Below are 22,895 nucleotides of genomic sequence, written 5' to 3' on the forward strand. Positions count from 1 at the left end.
TGTTAGAGTTCTTTTAAGCTTTAGGAATCTCTTGGCTTTAGTACCACAGAATTGTGAAAACTGAGTTTTGATCCAAATACAATTGCATTGTACAGGTGGTGTGGTTAAAAGTGTGGCATTGTGAGTCAGAGCTCTCTTAAACTTTGAAGGGTTTTATCAACAAGGTACCTCAGTGCAGCTCTGCAAAAAAAGAAACTGGCTCTGATTTGACCTCTTCTAGGTACACAAATAAATTGGAACGTTCTGAGATTATGGGAAAAATGAAACAACTCTAATTCTTAGAGGACAATATTGAGGAGCATGTTTGTTTGGGGAAAGGATTTTTATTTTCAGAGAAATATAATACACTTTTACCCTAAGTAATTTCATCATGTTTCTTATGATATTTTTAAGTCTAAGAATGCTAAGGTTTGGAGTATTTTTTTTCCTAATTTTTCCTCGTTTTATGTAAGAATTAAAATATGTAATTAATGTAACTCTTTCCTCTGTCTAGTTACATGGCTTATCTGTTTGGATCTTTTGAAGCCAAGGCAGAAATGGGAGCAGAATTCATTAACAGATCAGGAAATTAGATTGGATAAAATGACCACTTGACAGGCACAGCAGGAGGCAGGTGTACCAGAGCAATTAGCAAATCCTTTATATATACTAGGTTTCGAGTTTGGGCACCCTATCACCAGTGTGATGGGCATGGGAAATGGTGTATTTACCTTCCTTATCTTTCCTTTAAAGAAAATTCTATACATAATTAGAAAGGTTTTCTAATCCATACTCTTTTCAGTTCTGGAAACCAGGGCAACCATTGAGATGTCTATGTTACAGGTTGGAACTGAGTTGTTCAATCCCACCCCTGTAGAGCTGTATGTGCCAAATGCTTTATTTTTGGAAGGAACATACTGGCCATGGTTCTTTGTGCTTTGCATCCAGCTAGATCCTGGAAGAACAGCCCCGTCAGGGAGCCCTAAGGATGTTTGATGTAAGTAGGAGCTGAATGTTAACCTGGCTGGCCTTAATCCTTACACTGCCTATACACAATGCTTTGATTTTGTATTCACACACACTCTGTACTGGAAGTCATATGACAGTAATTAAGTATTTTCTTTGGGCTTCTGTTGTTGAATCATCCCTGAATATAACTTGCCAGAGGTTTTATTCTCACCTGTTTTAAGTGGGTGAACAGAATTTTACTTTATGAGCGTGTTTTAAACATCAGTCATTTCAATTTCTGTTAACTGTCATTTCTTCCAGTGCTTGATTCCAAGGCATAGAATTTAGCATATAGCAATATTCTTCAAGGACTGGAAACTTTTCCTGCAGGGATGTGTCACTGGAATTAGCCTGGATGGGGCTGTGTGCTTTCCAGTGGCCACAGTGTGTGATCACCAGGTAACGTTTCACTGAGCCAGCCAATGTTACAGCCGTGAGGGATGGGACAGCACATTCTGCTTTTGTGTCTGAGCTGCCAAGATGTTCATTAGCAGATCTTTGCTTACCTCACTAAGCCATCAAAATCCAAATAGTAAACACTGGGCATGGGATTTGTAGGTTTAATATTAGAAGGAATTATCAGTTTTGTGAACTTGGATAGAACTTTGCACTGTGTGTCTGCTGGAATGAAGAATACAAACCAATAGGTGATTAAATGAGCACTCTTCTTTAATTCAAAGTGCTATTTAAAAATGCTGGGTGTTTTTACAAAGTAAACCTAAAGTATTTGGAAACCTCTGAAATTTTTAAGTGTAAGAAGGTAGGAGTCTGATACAACAATCTGTGCTTCTATGCTGATGTGGTTCTGACCCATTTTAACAGACATTCAAAAACTACTTTTTATGTGAGACCTGCCAGTCATGGTGAATGACTAGTGAAGCAGTGGTGTTGGTGTCTCAGTATTATACAGACTGTGCTGTTTAACAGTGGTGTTCAGTGCTTTGAGAGGTATGGGGGAGAAATGCACATTTCACATATACAGATGAACCTGTACTCCTGTACTTCACCAGTGCTGCTTGTGTACAGAACTAAAGTTTGTGTACTGAAAGGGATGATGTTCTAATCTAAATCTAAAAATCTTGACTCCCTTTCTTACTGAAGTGTTTTGTGTTATGCTTTTCCTCAAAAGTCATGGTGACTGTAGCAGGATATCTGTGTTGATACTATTTATTTAAATCTGTCACTTGCTGGCTTCTTAGTTGGGTTTTGTCAGATAAATCTGTTGTGCATGCTCACAAAATCACAGACCCTTGAACTGCGCTGCCCTGAGGGTCAGGGCTGCTTTCCTGCTCCCAGGCTGGGTGTCTTGACTCACAGCTCAGTATCCACACGAGGCTCCAGGATCAGCAGGATCTGCTGCGTGCCCTGCCCTGGGGACCAGCTTGGATGAGCAGGGAAGCAGGGTGGGCACCAAGAGACAGCGGGGGCAGCAGTGCAGTTTTACTTTCAGAACTTTATGCCAGGTTGCAGTGGTTGTCTTGCATTAATACTGAATTGTTTAAAGCCAGATAAGCCTTTAGCCTCTTCTCCTAAATAGTGCTCACTGTCTTTCCTATCTCCAGTGGGGTTTTTTTTTTCAGTTTTCATGCTTTATTTAGGTTTAGTCAATTTAATTGCACATGGTTTTAGTTCTCCTTAAATGTAGAGGTTGAGAGAAGCTATTTTTTTTTGAGAGATATACACACAAAATCCATAACCATATTCTTTTACAATTCATTCATTAGTGTAATGTTTAATGCTTCCACAAGAGGCAAAAGATAAACATCATGTAATTCAGGCACAGAAAGAAAAAGCAGTTTTTACAGACACCTTTTCAGACTTGGATTTTAACTAGGCAAAGAGAACAGAAATGTTTAGCCGCACATAAAGAACAATGATATGAGACAGTAAGGTGGCTCTGGGCTGTGAAAAAAATGTATTCTCCTGTAGCAGAGCAAATGCTTTAAGTTTGCTAAAGTAACAGAACAGAAAGAATTGTTCAGGTGGATAGGTTGTAAACATCAAATAACCATAATTAACCATTTCAGGTTGAAAGTATAAAAATGCTTTTGAACCAAGAGATTTAAGGAAGCCTTGAATAACGTTTGAGCCTCTTTCCTAATGAAGCAAAGAACAGGTAGGATGTTCTTCCATCCTGCAGCAGTACTTCCCCAGTTGCCACCTGCAGTGATGTTCTTCCAGCCCCTGAGTCAAACCAGCTGTGTTCTAACCAGGTTTAACCTCAGCACAGCTGGGGGGGATCAGTCACTGCCCTGTCCTGCACTGGAGTCTATGAGTACAGCGGTGACTTGGGCTGGATCTGTCTTTTCATTCCAGCCACAGCCTGAGCCCTCAAGGTTACTCTGAACAGCCTCGCATTAGCACAAAAGTGCAACTTTAAAAAAACAAAAACAAGGCAAAGCTTAAGAACTGAACTTGGCATTCAGTAACATTTGCCCAATTAAAGGATGACCAGGAGAAATGTAGTAGTGGAAACTTGAAAGGATGTCTGTTTATACTTCCCCAAATGTAATGCTATAAGCCCAATTTCCCCTTAAAAGCAGCACACAAGAAAGCACAGAAAGCAGAACTTGTGGTCATGACCACTTCTGTGTTACTGTGGTTATTGTCAGAATCACAGTTACTGTGCATTCACTGAATATGCAAATCCAGTTGGTTTTTTTCAGTAACAGCTACAGATCTATTAGAACCTGAGGTAAGGAAAGCTGAAAAGGTATTAAATATATACACAAATTTGGTGTAGTTTTAAGGAAACTAAAAAAAACCCATATAAGTGACAACAAAAGCAGCACTAATAGGTGAAACTACCCAAGTAAAGCAATGTTTATCACATGGAAATACTTAAAATTGAAATTTTTCATACCAAGCATGTTGCTTATTTAGCCTGGATGCAGATGTTTTTCCCAAATAATGTTATGCTGATAACAGTTTATTAGGAAGTTGTACTGATGAAAACAAGACATTTGCATTTGATCCAGCTGAACAGCTTAAACCACTTTCTCAGACTTCATCCTAAACAGATGACACCAATCCTGAGACTTCATTCAATGAGCTGCTAAAATTCCTAACAGTGAGGCTGATAGGGGCTGCTGACTGAGAACTTGGGAATATTTTACTCTTATACAGCTGGACAGCAGAATGTGGTTTCACATGATTTTTAGGGGTACAAGGAATACAAAATGTGGCACATTGCAGACATTAGGCTGGGGCACTGAAGAGCAGAAGTCAAATTCCCACCACCTGTCTGCAGCCCTGGTTTTGGATGAAAAGCCTCTGCAATTACTGCAGCTCCCTCTGCATGACATTGTCTAACTCTGATGGCAAGTGGATAGCCAGAGCTCTCCCTCATGTGCAGCCTTAACTCCAGGCTGCTTCCTGACATCTTTAGGTTTATCTCCCTCTTGGGGTGTTCTTGCAAGGCTGCACAGCTATAGGAGGTGATAAGGGATTCCTCCTTCCCCTGCTTTAGTGCCATTTTATTGCACAGGAGAGGGGCCTTGCCTAGGAAATAGAAGGGGCACAAGACATCTGGCTGAGCACAACATGCAGGGTTCAAAGTCAGGTGAACCTAGATGGGCCAGTATCAGTTACAGGCTTTTTATGCATTAATGCTGAATGCCTGTTTGAGGGAGCCCAGTGTCCCTATGCAGGATATTAGACAGCCAGGGGTCTAACCCTGGGCTCAGATCCTGCCTCATTGACTGCAGGCCTTTGAACTGAGTTGCTCTGCTGGACTCACAGGCATCCACACCCTCTGCTTCCCCAGCCTCGAGTCTTTTTGGTGTGAAACTGTGTGCAGCTTCTACAGTACGTAGCTGCCATCATGTTATCTATCACCTTTAATCCTTTCTGAAGTAGTGTCATAAAGATGATGAAACAGAAAGAGGATTGAAAGTGATAAATACTCCAGGAGCTGTAATTTACTAACCACTTCCTCATAAACAAATAGTTTAACATAACATACCATGATTTGAAATGACAGATTTCAAGTGGGCTGGCTTCTGTATAAATAGACAGCTTGACTTCCCATTCAGCTGTAGTTGACTAAAATACAGACTAAAACAAATGTGTAAAAATATGTCAGAAGTAGGACCAGAACCAGGTCTGGCATTTCTACCACTGATTCATAAGAACACTTCCCTTTTTCAAGTAAAAAATTTCTCTTTACATGCAACCAGAATTATCTGCATAAATTTCTAAATAATTTGAACGGGCATATCCACATAATCCCATTACAAAGCAATAAAAAAGTGTTCTCAATTTTCAAGGCAAAATTTTCATTAGACTCATTGCAATGTATAATAGTGATTTTGACAGCATGTTTTCCATTAGCTAGATTAAAAAGCATTAATCTGCTGTTCTTCACTGACATCCTACATAACAACAGGAATTAATTAGTCATTGAACAAGATTACCCGATGTTGGTTTTTCTTGTTTTCCAGTGTAACTGCTGAAACATTGAGCTAAAAACTGTGTCAGAACACCTTCCAGAATGAAAGGGTAACCTCAAAATTCTGCACCCCATAAAAACTGCTAATGAAAAAAAGGGTTAAACTTAAAAATGTTAAAAGCCATGACTGGTATTGAGACTTGCAGGACCAACCCAGGTGGGCGCGTGCTGTCAGCCTCTGCGGGATCCTCAGGTGCACAGCACAGCTGCTCTACACATACTCCCTCTGGTTTCCCAGGCTACACAGCAGGGCACCGTTAAGACAGTATGAAACAAATAGTACATGATTCTCTGAGTTTGCATTTAATATTTACAGCAATCTTAAAAAGCCTAATGTTCGTAGAAACCGAAATCTTTGCAACGAGAATAACGCAGTAACAGGTGACGGCAAACGCTGTTTACCTTCCACAGATACTCCCTTTGTCTCTGGACTGTTCAGTTATGTCTCTGTAGCATCAAAGGTGATTTGAGGTTAATTAGCATCTTATCCTGCTTAAGAGGAACATATTCTGGTTTCTCTGAGTTTGTAACTACTTGGACAGAGTAGAAATATCTTCTGTTCTCATGGCATCAGCCAGGAAGCTGAGTTCATTGCACAGAGTCTCGTACCTGAAGGCCATCCGGATCTGGGCAACATTTGTCTTTCGAATGTCATTTCCCTCAGGCCCTTCCTTGCAATAATTCACCCCTAAGAATTTCTGCTTTTCCTGTGAACGGGATTAAAAGTCAAAAGGAAGAAGTCAGTTCAGCTGCTTTGACTTATTGCAGGAATAAGTGTTAGCTGAATGAGTCCAGTACAAGTGAAAAGAGCAGTTTGAACCAGCTGGCCGTTGAACTCTTCCTCAGAGTCTTAACCAGTTTAGGAGATTTTAAGGCCAAAGTTTATCCATATAATCACTCAAAAGTGCACTCAGTCTGGCTTGCTAAAACCCTCTGTGTTATTGTTCAGCTTTCACTGCCACATCTTGCATGTGAGAGGACAAAAAGAGGCTTAGGTCTTTTTTGTTGGTTAAATGTCACACAGGAGGAAAACGAGTAGTTGTCAGCAGGGAATATTGGAAGAAGCAACAGAACATACTCATGAAGCCCCTTCAAATACCAGTTCCTTCAGAGAAATGTTCAAAAGTGACACAGAAGAGAGAATGCTCTAACATAAGTCCTAGATAAAGCCTTGGCTGTATAATATTTTCAAGCCAAAAGGGAATTTAATCTAATCTGACTGCCTATCTAAACCAGAATATTTTCTGCAGTACTCCCTTTTAAGTAAAAAAACATGTCTTACTTATGACAGGCAGTTTGTTTTTACTTAATGCTAAGACATGATGCAGAAAATCACTGGCAGAAGGATATCACCCAAATAATTAAAAGTTTGTAACTGGAAGGAGAACTGAGTATAAACAGACATCTGGTCTCTCTACATATTTTGAGAATTCCAAAACAAAGCTAATGGGGAAAAGTAATATTAATACTTTACTTGTAATGTAAGACTGCATAGCAGATAGTTTGTGACCATTTATGGAAAAAGGACAGGGATGTGCACAAATACATCACTCAGCACCTGCTATTCAGTGCTCACACTATTGACTTCTGGGTTCCTACTTGCCTTAATATTCACAGGAGAGGTTTTCCAGCCATACTTACCTTATCTGACAGTCCACTCTGTAGAACGCTGTTTCTTGCTATTTCACACAAGTCACACGTGCTTAGTTTCCACACCTGAGCTGCAATAGCATATTCTTCCATGAGAGCTTCCTGCAGCACCAAAGTACATTTGATACTAAGTTATATGTAAATTAGATATAAATGGGGATACGTACTCATTACTAGTAAGGATTTTACACATGCTCTTTAGACAGCTGTGAAAAATTAGAAGTTTGAAACTTTAAAATCACAACTACTATGAAAAGAATTGTTCATTTCAAATTTCCCAAGGACTACAGGTTAATAATTAATAGGCACTGGGTATCCAGTTAGCTTATTCTAAGAAATGGCAGCCTGCAGTCCAGATCCTTGGAGGCATTTCTTAGGCAATGCCAAAGGAGCCCCCAGGGTACACAGCCCCCTGGAGCACCCAGCTGTACAGCCTGAGTGACTTTGCACACGGACAGGGAGCAGGGCAATTTCTCGCTCGGGCCCTCCCAGGCGGGCCGGGCGGGTGTGGCCCCGGCGGGCTGGCCCAGCCCAGCACCGGGCAGCTCCGTGGGACCGCGCCCGTGCCCCGGCCAGCAGCAGCAGCAGCTCCGTGTCCCGGGCCAGCAGCCAGCCCGGGCCAAGGCCAGCAGGGCTCGGCTTGTCCTGGCACACGGAGCTGAGCGACGGACGGGCTCCTCCGGGCACAGCATGGCTCAAATCGGTGCCAGCCACAAACCAGGGCATCGCAGCCAGTGACCAGGCACTCCTGTCCTGCCAGGCCACCCAAGGGCAGGGATCTGTTCCGGCTCACTGAGCAAGCAGCTCGTATGTCATCTTGAGATTCTACATCGTGTTTTTGTAATGTACTTCCCCAGACTTATTAGAGTAAGGAAACTGGACTTTCCTGGCACTCTAGAGGATTGTTTATGAAGGCTCAAACCTCCCTTCAGCCTCATCCTTCATTTTATACTTCAACAGCCAACACTGGAGAGGCAAGAGTACAAAAGAAACATAATTAGGAAATCAGACATTTCCTTCCGAAGCCTAACAGTGAGTAATAGACAGAGAATGAGGAGGGAGAATGAATGAAGTGACTGAAAGACATGACACTATGTCCTAAGCAATGAAATAAAACAGCTTTCAGGTCATTCTGGACCCTCGTGGTGCTGTTGCCAAATTCAAAGCTGATGCCTTTTGCAACTCCTACCTTTGTGTAATGAAACTGCATAGGATCATCAGTGGAGAGGGAGACATGCAGGCCCTTATGGAGAAATTCCCGTAGCGGATTTTTGGAGTACTCCAGGAATAGGCTGTTGTTACTAAGTGGGGACATAGCAATGGGGATTTGTGCAAGATAATACAGATACTGGAGGACAGGACTCTGAAAAACAAAACACAGTCAGCATTTAATGGAACTATGGGATAATGAAAAAGAGAAGGATTTCCCTTGGATAAAATGGAAACAGCAATACAGAGGAAAGACTAAGATCAAAAAAATTAGGTTGACCATGACTTCTCCGGGAAATATTTAAAAGTCTGAATTTTATATCTTACTAAAAATAATTTATGTTCTTAAACATAGTCTGTTTAAAAATACAGTGACTAATATTACTGTCAACTAGTAAGTATATATATGACCATTATGGGCACTGCATTTGAGATCAGCTGCATACCTTCCCCTAAAACCTGAAAGTCACAGAGAACAAATGGTAAAGAACAGCTAAGCAATTTTTTATTTCCAAAGCTGCAGTCCAATAGATAAATTTTAGGAGCAAAAGAAGTTTTAAGTTACGAGAAGTCATGTGTTGCTGTTGTACATAATAGAAATAATCTGTGAGCACGTCATCTTTATGACTGTGTTGCCTTAGCCAACCTATGAACCTCACAAGTGCCTTTATTACTGTTACTGTTATTAGAACCTGCTATCCCATCTTATCACACCAGGCCATGCAGGAGAGAGGGAAGAGGAGAATGCTTTGGTCACACACTGCTTTAGTGCTACTCTGAGTCTAATTTTATGACTTATTATTCTTGAGCATAGTATTGGACATGATTTTAGGTATATTTTTTCTTTGTTCTTGGTTATGTTGAAAAACACTGAGAATTTTCCAGCACTAACCAGAAAAAAAATCACTTATAAGGGAACTCCTGAAAAATTACAGTAAACTTAGTACAAGTCTGCCACCCACTGACCAATTATTTTAATTATGAAACAGTGCCCTGAGGATGGGTTGAGTGATGGTTTTCATTAACTAATGTGCCAGGAATTGCAGCATTTGTTCTGTCATAAAACATTTGTTCTGTCTAAAATATTGTTGTGTCAAACATCTATGTTGAATTTCTTGATCACAATAATCAAATCCTTAAAGAATTTCTGAAAGAACCCTGAAGTACAGAAAAGCCACTCAGAGAAAATGACCTTTTTTCCCATAGAGAAAAAATGAGAGCTTTCCTTAACTTCTTCTGGGACTAAACCAGGGAGCAGTAGCAAGTCTAAAGTTATAAATTTTGTTCACATAATTTTAACTCTGCTTGGAGTAACCAAAAATGGGTGCTGCCAAGTCTTTGATGTATCTGAACAGTTGATCTGCCTTCCCTGTGAAGACAAAGCTGTCTTCTTGTAGCTTAGGAACAGGAAATTCAGTTGAGCTTCTTTATTTCATTGAATCTTGAAAAGGTTTGGTTTGTAAAGGACCTTAGAGATCATCTGGTTCCAACCCCCAGCAATGGGAAGGGACACCTCCCACTAGACCAGGTGGCTCAAAGCCTCATCCAGCCTGGCTTTGAGCACTTCCAGGGATGGGGCATCCACAGCTTCTGGGCAACCTGTGCCAGGGCCTCACCATCCTCACAGTAAAGAATTTCTTCCCAATATCTAATCTAAAGCTACTCTCTTTCAACTCCCCCTTGTCCTGTCACTACCTGCCCTTGCAAAAAGTCCCTCTCCAGGTTTCTTGTAACCCCCATTTAGCTACTGGAAGGTGCTAGAAGCTCTCCCTGGAACTTTCACTTTTCCAGGCTGCACAACCCCAATGCTCTCAGCCTTTCCTCACAGGAGAGGTGCTCCAGCCCTCTGAGTGTCTTCATGGCCTTCTCTGGACTCCCTCCAGCAGGTCCATGTGTTCTGGTGTTGGGGGCAGGGGAGGGGGGGGTGTCTGGGTGGAGTTTCTGACCAAACTGAAGAGTTACTTGTGCCTTGCTAAGAAAATGAATTAATGAAAAATGTCCATTTGGTGCCTTCTGTGTGAACCAGTGATGGATGTCTGAGCACACAGTGATTAGCTCAGGAGCAATACCTTCTTCAGGAGCAATCCATGAGAGATGTTGTCTGCTGTCAGAAAGGCAGAAACAAGGTGTGTGATAGACCCAGCTTCTCCACAGTGAGGTCGAAACAGGAAGGTGCACATGCCTCTTTCCCTGAAGAGATCAAAAGCAAGTTTCACTTAAAAGAAAGAACTGTCCTTTATCTATTTGGTATATAACTGCCAGTAATATGTGGATTTAAAAAGAAGAAAATGAAGTTACACATTCTCCTACAGTTTGATGTGACATCTACCCAAGCCTACCTGTAGTGGGCTGCTCAAAAGGGCAGGTCCCTCTACCCAAGCTCCTTCTACCACCAGACACACTTGTGTCTTCTTGCCTTCCCCAGTTACATCTCATTTAGCAATTGTCTACCCACTGGGTGAACAGCTACTGAATGGATTGCAGTGGAGTGAACTGACAGATGGAAAATTCAGCAAACCCATGCAACCTGTGGCTGCAGAATTCCTGGTTCAAAATGAGGGAACAAGGGGAAGCACATTGCCAAGAGTTAGCTAACAGCACCTAGTGTGATCAGAGCCTGCCACCTCACCAGGTTACGTGGAGCATAAAACCACACCTTCAGAAACAGAGGTGATCTAGGAATGTTATTACACCAGACTTGCACTGTAATTTCTGGAATTGCTGAATTAACACCTGCATTAAAAGCGATGCTGGGTTTGAGGTTATAATGGGCCCTGTTACTCACTGCAGAAAAATGTCCCACAAGTATTTGGAGATGTTCAAAACACAATTTCAACAAGGACTGTTAGACTATAAGGCAATTCTAGAGTGGAAGTCAGTAACATTTCTCCTGATGTGAGGATGTAATCCAACCTAGCTGGTATTACCAAAAATATAAAACAGTCTTTTCAGGGCTGTGTTGACTCAAGCACTTAGATTAACAGGGTGAGCAGTTAGTGACTCATTGGTGAATTCTGTCACTATCTCAGCTGTAAAGAATATTTAATGATTATCTGGGGGCATTTTAATACAGTGGTCAAAATGATCCTGAGGTAAAAAAGAAATGCATTAGTTCTGGCAGAATCTCTCTTTGGAACAGAAAAAGCATGTAGACTACAGACAATGTAAAGGAAGTCAGGAGAAAGGGATGACTCCTGCAGCTATCTGCTGTAGTGTGTCCTTTCCATTATAGAATTAAAAGAGCTACACCTGATTGTTGCACATATGAGGTAATTTAAGGTGGGTGTTTGCATTTTGAGTTTTGATCAAACAGAATGATTAAAAAATGCTTGAAGTAGCAGTGGGAGAGAAGTAGTAACATTTTGAATGCTAACTTGGATAAAACTGTAAAATGACAAATCTGTGCACCTTCTATAAGAAAATCCCAAAACATTTTCTGAGTAACAAAAATAATCTAAATAACTGAATGAAGTGAAGCAATTCCTTTCAGGGTAAGTGATGACACTCTCACATTAGTGAATAACCTCACTGTGCCTCGGCTGGACTTGTGCAGGTCAATGAGTCAGCTGCAAATTTAGCAATATAATTCACACTGAATTTCCTGAGCCTGATGCCAAAATCTGCTCTGACAGGCTGATGTCACGTAACTCCCTGCATTACTTGCCTAGACATTGGTCTCAAAAGTATTAAACTGAGTGAGTCAAGAAGCCTGCTAAAGGAAGTTAGCTGGATGTGCAGTTTGTAATTGTGTCCTACTTGGTCTGTCTCTGAATGCAGCAGCCCCTAAGCCAGTGTGCCACAATATTACTTTGTGTCTCTTAAATTACCAGGAGACAGCCAGGCACCGAGGGGCAGGTGCACTGTATTTGGGAATCTGCTGCAAAGCCAAGCAAAGAGCAGTGAGTGGGTTTTGTGGGGTCCCTTCTTTTGTTTCGTTTGGTATATGCAGCTTTAAGGAGTTAAAAAATCCCAAAATACACAAAAATATCAAACCAAGCTATTAATCTGATGCCTCTATAATTTCTGAATTTTTTGTTTGAATTAATTCTATCATTAGTATTTTCAAAATATCTCAAGTACTCAACTCTAAGTAATTCAAAACAACTCTTGCTTCAGAAGATCTGTAATCTTGATACTGTGACAGTCTGAGAGAAAGATATTGATTTTCTGGGAGCTTGTAAAATAGAAGAGTGTCCACTTACCTTCTAAGGTTGTTTAGCAACATGATGTTGACATACATATAATACAAATAATAGCTATATGGGGGATTCTTCTCACTGGTCCAGAGGTCAGGGTTAAGGCTCTTGTCAGAGAACATATGGCCACTGTGTTTGGATTCATCATCAACACTGTCAAAGCCAGTCACCTGGTGGGAGGAGAAATTCACACAAATAAGGGGCTTCAAGAAGCCAACTTCAGTGCCACATGCTCTTGCTTCAGGACTTGTTTGAACAAGCATCCAGTCCCTCCTCCTTCGTTTCCATCCCTATCCTAGCAGTCCTGCTGCTCTGCATCCTACCATCCCATGCACACAGCAGGAATAACATGTTTTGTCAAAGTTTTACCCTTTTTTTTTTTCCTGAGACAAACAGGAAAAGCCCAGGTGCACAAAAGCCTTCAGGCTGCTGTGGGGGTTTACAGAGCTGCAAAACTCCCTGAGATCCAGACCAGAATCCTTTGAACTCATCTGCTGTCTTTGATAAGCAGCTGAAAGCAAAGGGCTCCCAGCAAACCTCAGAGCTGTGATCTGAGGCACACTCAGAAATGGCTGTGTTAACCTTGTCCCAGCAGCTACATCCCCACTTCTCTCCTGAGACCCATCACAATCTACACAAAGCTTCCTTCCAGCTGCCTCCTTCTTGGAGACCAGTTTAGAAGCAGCTCAAAGTACCTGTCCTGGATGATGGTGCACAAGAGCATGCAAACATTTTTGGTTATTAATGAAAGGACAAATAAATGAGCTGTTTCTGAGGAAATAAAGAGGTTATGTGAGCATAGGACCTCACGCAGACTTGTACTAAGTTATGTGTCAGGGTTTTGAAGCAATAATAACACAGGCAATCTGTGGAGAAGGAAGTTTTTTTAGTGTCTGGGAAGAGCTGTGGACCACAAAAAAAAAAAAAAAGAAAAAGAAAGAAAAAAAAAGAGCAGTAGAGGATCCATTTCATGTGAGAAAGAAAACCCAAACATACTTACATATTTGAGGAATAGGTGCAATTCTTTGTGGTCTTTGGGATTGATTGTTGCTTCAAACAAAGGTACAAAGATGTTCTCCAACATCTTCCCAAAACTAGGCAGAATATTTTTGGATCTAAATATGTCACTGAAGGGGAAAAAATAGACACACTCTTTAATAAGCTTGTATTGTCCTTCACTTTCATATTTTCTGTTATTTGTGTACATTCTAGAGCTCCAGTTCCACCAGGATTCAGAAATTCAAAGTTTCTGTCAGGGCAGATTGTCTCTGTGCTCTGTTTCCTGCACTGCCTGGCACTCTGCTTCATCCAGGCTCTGCTGAAGCTCTCAAGTGCTCCAAAAATAGAGACAGCATGCAGGGGCAGATGCTGCCTCAGAGCAGTGACCCTGTCCTTTACAGACATGCAGTTACTGCCAGGGGAGATAACGAGCTACCTCTCGTGAAGGATTCTGTTTCCTAAAGCTGTAACTACTCCAGATGAAAGCAGAATGCTGAGCTCTAGTGAGCCCTTCAGAAAAAAGGGATACTACTTCCATGTGCCACTAGGTGCATGGCTTATTCCAAGTGCTGACTGTGCCATGCATGTCAGAAATTGCTATGTAAGGAATTAAAGGAGAGAAACTTTCTCCCCAGTGAAAAGCACACTCTGGGGGATACATGTGACTGTGACAGCTCCTTCTCCACTCATACCCCAACTGTGACATTTCAAAACATGAAGCTCAGCTATTAAGTCTGACAAAATTATCAGGGGAGACTGTATTACAACACACAGTATTGGAAACAAAGAAATAAAGTCCCAAAGGATGCTTAAAAACTAAGAAGAACTGACAAGGATTTAAGTTTGGAAATCATCGGTCTGGGTTGTTTTCAACTTCATTGTCATTTAGTCACTAATCTTGATGGTAACAATTTGACAAAGCATTTTCTACTCCTTCATGGAATTTAAGAGTTGATTTATTCTTATTACTAAATTGCATTTTAATTGGCCTTTGAATGCAGCTTGATTTCACCCAGTTGTAATTTTTGGTTTCAATGTCTTCAGACTTACAAATAATTCACAGTAGTTTTGAATACCTTCATAAGGAGCAGATTCAATCCCATCTCCTGTCTTCCACCCCCAGACTGTCAGGAAAACTGCACCAGTGGTCAAAAATAAATCTCCCAAGCTATTGCTTATAAACAGAACTACAGGACAGCTAATAAGCCATCTAAATATTACCAGAAATTAAATCAGTGGTATGATTTCAAACTATTAAGATTACCAAGGGCTCCTGGTTACTTACTAGATTCTGGGAACCTGAATTATCCAGCGCATATTAGGGGAATAAACTTTATGCTTAATGAACCATTTTGCCAAGTTCAGCCATTCATCTGGAGACCGCCCATAGATGGATAAGCGGGGCTCTGTGTACTGGTACTTACTTTCTTCTAGCTCACGGGCTACTTCCTAGGAAGTAATAAATATATTTGCTTTAATATGGACACTGAGATCATTCACAGCTAGAAATATATTTATCATTGCATTTTCCTCAGAGCAGACATAACTGTGTTGGCACCCTTCAAAGATAAAGGGAATCTCTTGTCTTTCAATCCATTATTTTATTTTAGGCATCTCAATACTCTACTGGCAAGCTAGCTCAAAGATCATGTGAGTATAACTTAACTGTACATATAACTGGGAATAACTCTAACATCTCCCTTTAAGGGACAAGGTTCTTCTGCAGTCATTACTAACACCTTTGTCAGACCTACATTTAAGATAAATAAATCAGAATTACACTATTGAAACTACAGCAATGTCTACATAGAATACACAGAACACTGGAGAATCTGACCCAGAATCTGTGGTAGCAAGCAGTTTTACAGCAATTGATTTTAGACAATACTTTTGTATATTCAAGAAGAGCTGACACCTACTACATCACAAAAACTATTAATTTTTTTGTTCTAAGAAATTAATTTGAAGCCTTTTGCATGCATGTGCAGATGCAGATTTATGCAGAGGCACTTCCCTAGTTCCTTCTTCCCTAGCAACTACCAGCAGCCAACTACACCCTAACAAAATACTAAACCAGTGAATTGACCCTCAGCTTCCCTCCATTAGTTTAAAACAACCCACAACTCAGCTTTGGACTCATACACAGCTTATGTGTACGTTTCTACCTCATAAAACTGTTAGAAAGCAGCAGGAGCTGGCTTAGCAGAGGTTTTCCTCTGAGGAATTGCTGGAGCAAGCCCAACACTTGGAATCACTAAACCATACCCTTAGGTCTGTATAGTTATGACATCACAAACCTATTACAAACCTTCATTTCTCTACAGCTGGAAAAGCTTGAAACTTATTTACCTTGACCATACGAGCAAAATATTCACCACCAATATAGTTCTCAGTCTTCAAGTACAAGTCCCTCAGCTCACTGGCACCAACTGGATTGTACTTGGAATTGAATTTGTCAAATCGATGGAATGTTTGACGTCCCTGGGGGAGGAACAAACCCAAATAACCATAGTTTTAAGAACACACAATAGCTCATAAATCATATTGCCCAGCATTAAAAGGCACAGAAAAGAAAAATCCTGTGATAGCTTCTTTCAAACGTGCAATGTAATGCATGAAGTCAAATTCTGATTTAGTAAGTTATCGTGCAAACATTGTAGAAACTGGAATTTTACACTTGGAAAACTGAGCTTTTTCCCATTTGTTTTGTCATTTCACTAGACTTACTGCATGGACATCTAAAGAGTCTACAGTGAGGTCATAGGGGTCCATGTGAAGGCTTTCGAAGACTTGCTTCAAAGTCATCTTCTTGCCTTTTTTCTCTGCAACAATCCTGTCGGGCTCCGTTTGATAGGTGTGCTTAATAAACCTCAGCAAGTGCTTCTGGTTCATGCAGGCAGCAGCATGGATGTGAGTGTCAACCTGAAACCAAAAGGTTCTTTATGCTTATCATCCATTTACATAGACTTAATTAGCAAAGTATCTATGTCACTGACAACAGTAAAGCCTTCTAAAATATTCCTTAAGCAACAAATGGTTTAGTGCCTAAGCAAATCAAAATGTTTGAGAACCCTGATTTTGATTTTGGTTGAATTAGTAAGGAGAACTAAGTAAAGTAGCCCTCAATTAGCAGTTTCCTATTTAAATAGGAACATTTTCAACAAGATACATTCTAAGTGCTAATCAATCACTGACCCTGGGTCCAGATTAAACTAGATACTTCCTTAAAGGACACTCTGACCCCTTAGTATTCTTTTACTTCATTAATGAATCAACAGTGCCTCTCTAGTTATACACTGTGGTTATAACTATCCTCACTGACTGCAGGGACTTGGAATTCTCAGCCATTTCCAAAAGCAGAACTCATTTTTTCAATGATATTTCAACCAAATGAAACATCTTAGGTCACTAGTACTGAAGAATATTCATCTGAGATTTTTGTCACCATTTTTTCCAAGTTTAATTATAATACAGCAACTCATAACACTGACAGACTGTTCAGATCTTCTTTCTTAGACATCTCTTCACACACCAAGGGAAGTGCAAATTCACAGAAGGGCTGAGAGTACTCCTTCAGGTTTTGTTGAAAAAAAAAAAAAAAGTATTGACAAGAAACAAATTATTTCCACAAGTCTTCTTTGCTTTTGCTCAGGAGCTTGCATTGCCACCTGAGCAGCCTCTATTGGAACACAAACCAAAGAAACAACTCACAAGATCTGGGGGTTGGTTGTCATGTAAGTTTTCCCTGTGTAAGTCCTTAGTAACACTTAAAGAACTTCTCAAATAAACCAAATACTCTGATAAGCCAGCTATAAGGAGCCACTGAACCTAGATGTGTGAAAGGACTCTCATGCAGGACCCCTCTGTCCAGGAAACTGCAAACATGGACATGAACAAAGTGAGCCCCACACACTCCCCTGTGTGCAGTGACTGCAGTGTCACATCCTACCAACAGAATAACCAACATCCTTATCTGCTTTTAAGGATCAGCAGGAAATACACCACAGAGCACACGAATAAGCCACCCTCCTGCAGTGTAAACCTGGGTTTATGCCATCACATCCAGGCCACAGGAATGCCACTGCTTCACTTGGCACCTGGAGTCATTTTAGTTGCATGTTATATATACACAAGTTGTTGCAGCTTCACCCTGTGAGTGTCACTAGCACAAATAAAGACCAGGATATAAAACTGAATCCTAAACATTTAATTGTTAATCTCTGTCTGATTCAAGTGTACCAGACACATTAAAGCTAAATGAAAAAGCAAGAAACATATTGCTGTCTCAAAGTACAGAACATAAAGTGCATTATCAATGCACAGGAAACAATGATGGGTATCAACACTAAACACACCTCCACACGATGGATTCTCACTCTCCTCAGAGCACCTGTATAGACATTTGAGCCCAAGTGCATTTTATACATGGCTTTCTCAGGTTCATAAACATTCTCTGGGTTAGGCACTAATGTTGTTTACTGTAAACTCTTCCTGGAACAGTGAAATACTACCAGGCTTGGTCAACTTGTATAGGACAGTGAAGAGCAGTTACCAGGCTCTAAATGCTAATGAAAAGCAAATCATAAACAGAGAATAGAGGCGTAGGGACCCTGAAGATGTGTAGTTTATTGAATTTCAGAATGCAGTGGTTCCAGTAGTGGCTCAGCTACTGGAATTAATGAGTCTTGAATAAAGAACAAAAGACACAGCACTTCCTCCTTATGCAAATCAGCAGGGATTCACTGCTGTTAGGAGGACAAGGATGGAAAGCAAGGAGGCTTTTTGTTTCTTTTGTTTGCTTGTGTGCAAAGATCACATTGCTTTTAAGATCCTGCTTCCTGTTGAGAAATAATTCTCTGGAGTGTGCCTTTGCTGTTCAGTGAGCTCCTGTAACATCTCCAGTCCCCACAAACACATCACACACAGCTCTAGAGCTGAGCTAACCACAGTAGGTTTATTCTGAGAACAAAGATCTGCCTTTATACATTTACTTTTCTTTTTTTTTAACTCTTCCTCCTCCTTCAACCTAAACATAAACATCTGCCAAAAGTTAAGAGACCTTTCTGGAATCTCCTTCATGCTTTTTCCAGAGAATATTCACTACTTTAGCTACCTTTTTTTACTACCCAGTATAATTTGACCTTTAAGCAAGCAGCAACTTCAGTAACAAAAAGTCATAAAAGACTCAAGTCTAAAGTCATAAGAGTATCACACAGCTTTTCTTCTCTATTGTTATTTTAGCATAAATGCAACGTTTTGGAAGGTTTTAAGGACTTGAGCTTGGAGCTACCCTAGCACATAGTGAGTGTGCATGCTCTTGCACATTTTTACCACACAGGGTGCAATCCTCCCTAAATGAAGTATCTGAACACAGGATCCTTAGGCAGAGCTTAAGTGGGCTGATTTGGTTAGGCAGGTTATTGTCATTATTGTGGTTATTATTATGAGAAATGTTATAATGCTAAAATATTGTGACTAATTTTATTGCTATTTATTATGAAAGGCTTCTACTAAAACAATTTGAACAGACTTAATTCATTCAAGGCTGACAAATACCCCCTTTGCCTCCTTCCTCCCCCCCAAAAAAGACAAAGCCACTCCCAGTTTAAGATGTTACTATTTTGCTCCTCACACAGTACATAAAATAAGCTGCTGCTTTTCTGGATCATGAGTAACACACCCCCACCACAAGGTTTATTTGTTTCTATTTACAAACATTCTCCTTGCATTCTCAAATTCACTGTAGTGCCATTCCAGCCCAGTTTCTCCTTAGTGGAAAAAAACCCCGGCTGCATTCCCTTACCCAGATTTCCTGTTGCACTGCTTATTGTCCCCTCCCCCAGCAGAAAACCTTTCACTCAAGGTCACATTAAACTTCAAGGGAAAGAAAAACAGAATGACTGACAGAAGCCTGTCTTGGAACACAGTATTATACCTTCAGTGAATTCACCCTTGTGACAAATGGAAACAGTTGTTTACATTAAGGGTAAATTCTTGTAATTCCATCATTTAAGTGATGGTGGACATCAGCTTCCTTGCACTTAGAGGATGGTAGAATTCCCTCCACTCAGCAATTCTCCATGTAACAAAGCCAGGCTTTCTTTCTCTGCAGATTCCTACTGTGTACAACTTACAGCTTGAAGGAGTTCTCATTGCCCTCCACACCTAACCAGCACCAGCCTCCCTCAACCACTCTGCCTCCTCCCTTTTCTTCCTGCATTCCTTCTCTCTCCTTCCACTGTGGCTCAGATCTCCACAAAAGCTCCATCTCAGATCTGTTCTATGGATGTTTATCTGGGCACATCACAGTGCTGCACTGAATTGGGCACTTGAGCTAGATTCAGAGTGATAAATACAGCAAAAAGAAATGCCAAGGCCAGCCCTTTTAATAACACTGAACTTCTCCAGGGCGTGGATTAGCAGCATCCACAGCTGTAAACTGCCACATTTTCTAAACACAAACACTTTCATTTGTAAATACTTCTAGCCCAATGGCTGTGGGCTGCATGAACTGGACACTGAATCCTCTGCAGACTTTACTTAGGTGCTGATTTGAAGGGAAATCATTCCTTATCCCACTGCTAGATTCCCTGCTCGTCAATACATTCATACTGCATCAGCTTTTCAGATAGGATGCAAAGCTTTATACAGTGGGATTGATTTTCTCCTTGCAGTTCTTTAACAGGCATGAGAGGCAGAGGCACAAAATACTCTGTCCTCAGGTGGTGCAGGGATGCTCCTGGCAGCAGAAATAGTCCCTAGAGCTGTGCAGAGCTCCTTGGGAGCTTGTCTAATTCATATTTATGCCATGCAGAGCAACCCAGAAACCAGGAGAGATGAGAAGAGGATCCCTGCATATCCAGCTTCTGGTCTGGCTGCAGAATCCAGCCCTAGTGTTTGTATTCACTCAAATACAGAAATACACTGCTGTGAAGAGAAAATTTCTGGTTCTGTTGTTTTAATTACTAAAAGAAAGGAGAGAGCAAAAGCTTTCTTTATGGTCTCAACAGAATTTTTGCATTATAATCACTGATGCCTTTACACCTGATGGTATTTTGTGCTCACTTGCAAGACTGAGGGTAGAGACAAGAATTTGCCTCAGCATCTCTGCAAGGCAGGAGGGGAGAAGCAGCACTCAGAGCTCTGACAGCACAACAGCCAGCTTTGCTGCCAGCTAACAGTGGCAGGGCACCATCCCATGTTGTGCTGTAGGGAGACTCCCTTTGGATCTGCTGCTAACCCCTTCACATTCACTGTCACTTTGGTTTATATGATGAAACTATTTCATCACCAAAGTCAGTTAGGTAGCTACTGGGGGAACAAAAGAGACAAAAAAAAGCAAACTTAGAATGAATCAAAGCTCAGAGAAGTTGAGTATAGGTTCACCATTCACTCACAAGGCTTGTAATCAAATGTTCAAAAAGCAGACACCTACTAATTTCATTCAGTATTTTTTGAGATCTGTAGAATTTAGCAGCATTTAACCCCACTCTGACTTTCCCTCTTACAAGTACAACCAGTGGTATTTCAACTCTGTGGCCATAAAAAACAGCTGGAATTTACTTCCTCTTTATCTAACCAATAATTAAAAAATAACAATTCAGTTGCAATGCTCTCACCCAATGGATGTCACAGCAGCAGCCAGCTGTTGCAGTAGAGCATTCAGCAGAAACTGCATTCTCCCATGCACAGCTCCCCACACAAGGCTGGGCACCTGCACTAGGGAGCCTGCAGGCAGGAATGTGATGTGTGAAAGTCACTGCCAGGACATATCCTCAGGTCTGGTTTGCTGACACACTGAAACAGTGGCTACAGAAAGAAAGAATATCCAAAGAGGCTTAGGCTGTGATTTTTTTCATCTTTGGAAACTGTATCAAAGCTGTTTGCAGTGAGGGACACTGCCAATTCAGTACATCAATATCCATTACAAAGGTAGCAAATAATGTTGGGTTAAAAAATCTCTTGGCTTCACCAAAAAAAGAAAAAGTGTCTGCTCTGAATTATCTGAGGCTGCTGGGCACAGAGGTCTCCAGGAAGCCCTTCTCAAACAAACTCACACACAGGACAAGACACCCTGCTATACAAAGACTAAAACTCAGTTCTGAGTTTGTGTACCATAGAGCTAAACTCTTGCTCCTTAATTTCATTCTTCATGCAGGCAGTGCCATGTGGGAAATGCGTGTTGCCTGCACTCTGCTGTGCATCAGCTGGAGGACGTGAGGAATCCTGCTGATGGCAGACTCCAGAGTCTCCTCCAAAGTCAGTGTTTTCCTCACAGACAGCTGTTCACCTCCTGTGGAGAGCCAAGGGCAGCCAGCCACACTGTCTCACCACCTGTGGGCTCTTGTCTGTCTACAGAAATACCTGTGTCCTTAGTAAAGGGCAATTTTCCATGTCCAGTTTGCAAAACTGTGCAAAACATGTCTTGGGCTGCATTCCAGTTAAGTTCAATATGCAAGATATAAACATATCCCTTATTTAAGATGAGCCTTATCCTGGGTTTTAAGAATAGATGAACTCACTGGAGGAGAACTCCTATTAAATCAGGAAAAAAGTGGGGAAGGGGGCAGGAGGCTGGGGAAAACCAGTTAGGTTTGGTTTGTCCTGCTAGCAATGAATCCTGGCCAGCCTGCTACTGCACCTTTCTAAATGCAGCAGTGCACGTTCCCTGACTGCCACTCCATCCATATCTGTTCCAATTTTGGCATTTTCCATCAGTTACTTTGGCTCTTTCATATCAGCAGATTGTACCAGGACCTCCACACTCGTGTCTGAGGGATGTCATCCACAACTTCACCAACAGCCTTTGGGAAGGTGAATCCTGTTCCTTCCTTTCCTTGGGAGCAGTAAGCACTTCTGAGGATTGACTTAACAGAGAGACACCCTGAAAACATAAGCTGAGAAGGGTGGCTTTCAAATGTTTCACTGCAGGTACTGTTAGTAGCAAGGAAGCACTCCAGGGAAGTCACAGCTCCAAACATTACTGGGGTTATCAAGACACAGGGAAAACAAGATTATCTGGGGGCTTACAAGGATTGTGTCTACAATGCAGTTTACTTTCCAGAAAAATACTGCTTGTGAGCTTGCTTCATGCAAATGCTTTAAGCAAGATGAACTGTGTGCAGCAGGAATTTTTCAAGCAGTACCTGGCAGTAGGAATGGTCTCTGGCAGAGCAGAGCAGGCTGGTTCCTGCTCTCTGGAATGTGCTCATTGCCAGAGGGGAAGCAATGCACATTTTGGGCTTTTGAACAATATGAATCCTTTTGTAGAGTGGCTTATTCAACAGCAGGTAATTAAAAAATAATTAAGATATGCCCAGAGACATTGAACATTTGCTTCTAGATCAAAAGATGAACTTAGCAAGTACAATCCTGTTAATTACAACTTCTCACTAATCAAACTG

The 22,895-nt window shown here is 41.2% G+C and overlaps 1 protein-coding gene across 4 annotated transcripts in view; it reads right to left on the minus strand.

Moving 5' to 3' along the window:
• Positions 1–2,688: 2,688 nt before the first annotated feature.
• AMPD3 (adenosine monophosphate deaminase 3) overlaps positions 2,689–22,895 on the minus strand; it is a 33,391-nt gene continuing 13,184 nt past the window's right edge. For 3 of the 4 annotated variants that reach the window (XM_059848835.1, XM_059848836.1, XM_059848834.1), the window contains exons 7-15: positions 16,219–16,413; positions 15,841–15,972; positions 14,777–14,940; positions 13,493–13,619; positions 12,499–12,662; positions 10,366–10,486; positions 8,277–8,450; positions 7,079–7,189; positions 2,689–6,144 (exon numbers count right to left, since the gene is read on the minus strand). In XM_059848835.1, the coding sequence (XP_059704818.1) occupies positions 5,968–6,144; positions 7,079–7,189; positions 8,277–8,450; positions 10,366–10,486; positions 12,499–12,662; positions 13,493–13,619; positions 14,777–14,940; positions 15,841–15,972; positions 16,219–16,413 (1,365 nt within the window). In that variant the 3' untranslated portion in view covers positions 2,689–5,967. Of the gene's footprint in view, positions 6,145–7,078; positions 7,190–7,918; positions 8,054–8,276; positions 8,451–10,365; positions 10,487–12,498; positions 12,663–13,492; positions 13,620–14,776; positions 14,941–15,840; positions 15,973–16,218; positions 16,414–22,895 lie in introns of those variants that run through there. The other variant, XM_059848837.1, reaches the window with a different exon arrangement.

This window comes from Haemorhous mexicanus, chromosome 6 (genome assembly GCF_027477595.1).
Source record: "Haemorhous mexicanus isolate bHaeMex1 chromosome 6, bHaeMex1.pri, whole genome shotgun sequence".
NCBI classification, from domain to species: Eukaryota; Metazoa; Chordata; class Aves; order Passeriformes; family Fringillidae; genus Haemorhous; species Haemorhous mexicanus.